General features: G+C 53.0%; 1 protein-coding gene across 1 annotated transcript; it reads left to right on the top strand.

Annotated features, from left to right (window-relative positions):
• Positions 1-2,888: 2,888 nt before the first annotated feature.
• Positions 2,889-4,642, top strand: LOC125525654 (anthocyanidin 5,3-O-glucosyltransferase-like). The gene has a single exon (XM_048690657.1). It carries the CDS (start codon positions 2,994-2,996, stop codon positions 4,401-4,403), a length of 1,410 nt encoding a protein of 469 aa, XP_048546614.1. The 5' UTR covers positions 2,889-2,993; the 3' UTR covers positions 4,404-4,642.
• Positions 4,643-5,142: the final 500 nt, after the last annotated feature.

The following is a 5,142-nucleotide window of genomic DNA, read 5'->3' on the forward strand; positions in this document are numbered from 1 at the left end:
AAGGTCAAAATCTTACTATGGCGATTGGCCCAGCAGTCGATCCCTACAGCCGATCTTCTTCATCATCGGAATATGGCAACGGAGGACACTTGTGGTCTCTGTGGAGCCATTGACTCATGGCAGCACTCATTGCTCCACTGCCATGCTGCCAGAGCTGTTTGGGCGCTGCAACCTACGGAGATTTTTCAGGTCTTGAATGAGACAACGGAGCCGGAAGCCAAGAGGTGGATTTTCGCTCTAATTGAAGCACTACCATCTGAGGTGTTCACTCAGGTATTGGTCACACTTTGGACCATCTGGTTCGCGCGACAGCAAGCCCTCCATGAAAATATCTTCCAGAGCCCAATGGCCACGCATATGTCTGTCACAAAATACCTCCGAGAGCTGGCTGAAATGCAAACCAAAGGAGACGATCCGTCCGGGTCAAGTCATTCCCAGCAATCGGACAAGATGGATCCGGCCTCCCGATGGTTATGCGAAAATCAGGGTGGATGGTGCTGTCAACAGAGCCAATGACGAGGGGTCCTATAGCACTATATGCAGAGACCAAAGCGGGATGTACATGGGATCATCAGCTATCAGGAGTGTCGGGGTCACCGACCCAACAACATTGGAGACTCTGGTGTGTCGAGAAGCAATGGCCCTATCATTGGACCTCTCATTAACTCATATGGTGATTGCTTCCAACTATAAAAATGCGGTTCAGTACATAAACCTTAGCACTGGAGGAATGAACGCGAGCATTGTGAAGGAGATTAGACCTACTGCTACTCAATTTCATAGCTGTGTCTTCATTTTTGAAGGCAGAGGTTCGAATCAAGAGGCCCATAGCCTTGCTAAGCATGCTTTTGGTCTGGACCAGGGGCGCCATGTGTGGCTCGTAAACTCTCCAGATCTGAATTGTATCCCTATGAACATCCTTAGTATTTGACGATATCTATTTTGTAGGAGTATATCGCATATTCACATTGTTGTATGTTTTTTAAGACAATGATAATTTTTGGAAAATAAATGCATAATAGTTAGATAATATGATTAGTGCTTTGCAAATATATAGGAGTATTTAACATAATACATGTGGTAGGTAGGTCCATATCATTGCTCCATTAGAGCAACTCCAACCGGGCAAACCATTTCATTCGCCCATGTCTGTTTGGGTCGTCGCGGACAAAAACGCCGGCCCAACGCGCCGACCCAGACCCAAAATGCGTCCTCGAGGAGGCCCTTTAGCATGCGCTGGAGGCGAGCTGACTCGAGGAGGACGCCCATTGGGATGGGCCGGAGCATGCACCTTGGTTTGTGCATGAGGGGGGACTTCGTCCATGCGCCCTTGTTCGTGCCGCCACCGCCGCTGGCGAGGCCCTCATCGAACCCAAAGCCGAGCCGGAACCGTAGCCAACGCCCACGCGGAAGCGGTCACCGCCGCCCCCCACTTGGCCCGAGGAGTCCTATTCATGAACCGGCGAGCTCCGCGAGTGGGTGAGCGCGCCTCCCTGCTACTACGCCTCCACGCCGGAAGAGAAGGTGGCCCACCTTGAGCGCTGGAAGGCGCATTGGATCACGGAGGAGGGGGCCGACGCTGAGCGGCAAATGCTTCGGGAGCAGCAGCTGCGCCGCGACGAGGAGGCGTTGCGGCTTGAGGAGGAGGAGCGCGCCCGCCTCGCCAGTATGCCGACGCCACAACAGACGCCAAAGGAGGTTGCCATGTCGGCCTATCAATCTCCGTACGGTTGGGCCGGGCCGTCTCCCGTCTTCATCGACCTCATTCGCGGCGACGGCGACGGCAATGGCAAGGGCAAGGACATGGCGATCTACTAGTGCGGGCGTTTATTAGAGTTTTTCAATGTTTAGTTATGTTTAAGTGGACTTTGACCGGCGTTTGACCGGCCTTTTATGTACAATTATGCTTCATTAAGTCTCTTTCGACCACGTCGGCTAAAATGAGTATGTCGTCCGTCCTTCTGTTGGGCGCGGTCTACTAGGGCAGTGTGCGGGCATTTATTAGAGTTTTTTTTAATGTTTAGTTATGTTTAAGTGGATTTTGGCCGGTGTTTGACTAGCCATTTATGTACAATTATGCTTAATTAAGTCTGTTTCAGACACGTCGGCAAAAATAAGTACTTTCTCCATCTAGGTGAATAAGTCATCTTAGGCTGGCCATAGTGGGGGTAACATAAGTAGTATCATGTACTTGGGACTTACAAACATACTGATGTGACAGGCAATTATAGAAGAGAGAGATGGTTATAACATAGGTATATACCGTAACATAATAAATATGGTGTTACTATGTGTAATGCATGGCAATAAATGAGACCGTCTATGATACTAATCTATGATATTATGCACTATAGAGATAGTAACATAGACTAGTAACATATGCATGTTACTAGTCTAAATTACTCCCCACTATGACCAGCCTAGGTTGTGCACCATGACCAAGGAGGAGGGAAAACGAGATAACTTAATGTTTATTTGCTAATTAATAACATGTGCAGTGAACTAACCACTGCATGTCGTGTTTGGTAGTCTCAAGTCATTACAAACTTGCACGTCCCACATCTCTTATTGCTTGATATGTCAAAAAACAAAAAACGAGGTGAAAGTTAATGCACCACGTCTAAGTGTTTTGGGACTATTTAGTTTTGATAAGGTGACTTACACACTAGACGGAGGGAGTATGTCTTCCGCCCTTTTGTTGGACGCACCTACCAACCTAAATCAAAAAGCGGACACACATATCTGTTAGGCCGAGCCAAACGGATGAAAAGTGAACAAAGCATGTGTCCATCTAGACGAAAAGTGAACAAAAAGTGCGTCACTATAGGCCGGCGGCGTTGGAGTTGCTCTTATTTTTTCTTTTTTTGCGCGAGCATGTCATTATTGCTCCATCACTGAACTACTACGAGACAATATTAGGTGAACCCGTGAAAACCACTGCAACGGCATTGGCGTCACAAGTCTATCCTTCCCGCGTCAACGACAGCAGGTCCATGGCAAACACCGTGATCCTGTACCCCGGCCTCACCGTGAGCCACTTCGTCCCCATGGTGCACCTCGCCGGCGCCCTCCTGGACCACGGCTACGCCGTCTCCGTCGCGCTCATCGACCCCGCCGTCAACGGGGACCCCGCCTTCCGCGCCGTCGTCGCCCGCGCGGTCGCCTCCATGCCGTCCCTCCGATTCCGCACGCTCCCGCCCTTCGAGGACGCGCCCACGCTGACCCCCGACGCGCCGTTCATCCCGAGGTACCTCGACATCGTCGGCCGCCACAACGACCGCCTCCGCGACTTCCTCCGCTCCTTTGCAGGCGGCGTCCACGCCGTGGTCGTCGACTCGCTGTCCGTCGGGGCGCTCGGCGTCGCCAAGCGGCTCGGGATCCCAGGTTACGTCATGTTCACCTCCGGCGCGGCCGCGCTCGCCGCCTTCGTCCAGCTTCCGTCCGTCCTCGCGGAGGTGCGGACGAGGTTCCAGGAGCTAGGCGACGCGCCGCTCGAGTTATTCGGCCTTCCGCCCATGCCTGCCTCCCACCTGCTCGGCGAATTGCTCGAGGACCCTGAGAGCGACACGTACAAGGCGGCGCTGACCGCGCTGTACGGGATCCCGGAGGGCGATGGCATCCTGGTGAACACGTTCGAGACGCTGGATGCTGGGGTGGTGGCGGCACTTGGCGACCCCCGGTGTCTCCCGGGACGGATCATGCCACCGGTGTACTGCGTCGGGCCATTAGTCGGGGGCGTCGGAAGCGAGGCGAAAGACCGGCATGAGTGCCTCACGTGGCTAGACGGGCAGCCGGACGGCAGCGTCGTGTTCCTCTGCTTCGGCAGCGGGGGAAGCCACTCGGCGGAGCAGCTCAAGGAGATCGCCGTCGGCCTGGAGAACTCCGGCCACCGGTTCCTGTGGGTCGTGGGAAATCCTTTCAACGACGACCAGGACCTCGACGCTCTCTTGCCGAACGGGTTCCTGGCCCGCACCAGAGGCCGCGGCCGCGCCGTCAAGCAGTGGGCGCCGCAGGCAGAGGTGCTCCGCCACAGAGCCACCGGCGCGTTCGTGACGCACTGCGGGTGGAACTCCGTGCTGGAGGGCGTGACGGCCGGCGTGCCGATGCTGTGCTGGCCGCTGTACGCGGAGCAGAAGATGAACACGCTGCGCATGGTGGGGGAGATGGGAGTCGCCGCGGAGATGGTCGGGTGGGAGCGGGGGCTGGTCGAGGCAGCCGAGGTGGAGGGCAAGGTGAGGCTGGTCATGGACTCCGAGGATGGCATGGAGCTCCGGGCGAGGGCCGCGGCACACAAGGAAGGCGCGGCCACGGCCTGGAGCGACGGCGGCTCGTCGCGCGCGGCGATTGCCAGGTTCTTGGCCGACGTCGACAGCCGGCAGCCTCAGACTCGCGGTGATCGGTGAGAGTGAGCGTGGACTTGGCATGCATACAGTACATGCTTCTTGATGCATCTCGTACCAGAGCGCGCATACAGATGATAATCGCATTCGCTGAGGCCAATGCATATGAAAATGAAGTTCAATGGGCGATTTCTCTACCGTCCGATTTTATGTGGAGATTCCTGGTTTCTTTTTTGCGTGGTTGGAGATCCCTGTTGTGTATATATGTCTCAGAATGATGGTCTATTGGTCCGGATTGTTTTCATCGGGGTTTTCTTCTTAAAACTCCAACAACGATTAAGTTAGCGAATGTTTTTCAAATGTTAGGAGGAGAGCTGCAAATTTCATTTATTGGAAAAAAATCATTATGTCGTGCAAAAATATTATAGCACATCCATAGGAAAAAAAAATGTCTGGAAACGGTTGGAAATATCTATCTGTTATATAATATTTTGTAAGAATTTGGAAATTTATAGTACATGATTCCATCTGTGGTTCATATTAGAAATCATATTATTGAGCCAACGGTCCGTGGGAATTGTTTTTTTTATAGAAACGATCTATGGGGCGTTCGTTCTGAAGCCCGGATATTAAAGAAATGATACATCGCAATCCCTATGGGCATACCATCGTTCCCATGCACCCTGCCGAGGGAGCAACACAAACATTCTCTCCCATACACCATCTCAAGCGAATGACTCGTGTGTAGGATGACACTCCCCTATGATGTAGCATGACAATTATTGGACGCATATATGACAAC

Source organism: Triticum urartu, chromosome 1, assembly GCF_003073215.2.
Source record: "Triticum urartu cultivar G1812 chromosome 1, Tu2.1, whole genome shotgun sequence".
NCBI lineage: Eukaryota > Viridiplantae > Streptophyta > Magnoliopsida > Poales > Poaceae > Triticum > Triticum urartu.

What these genes read in the sequence shown, in the direction of transcription:
- LOC125525654 (XM_048690657.1), top strand. Translation starts at nt 2,994, where the DNA reads ATGGCAAACACCGTGATCCTGTACCCCGGCCTCACCGTGAGCCACTTC.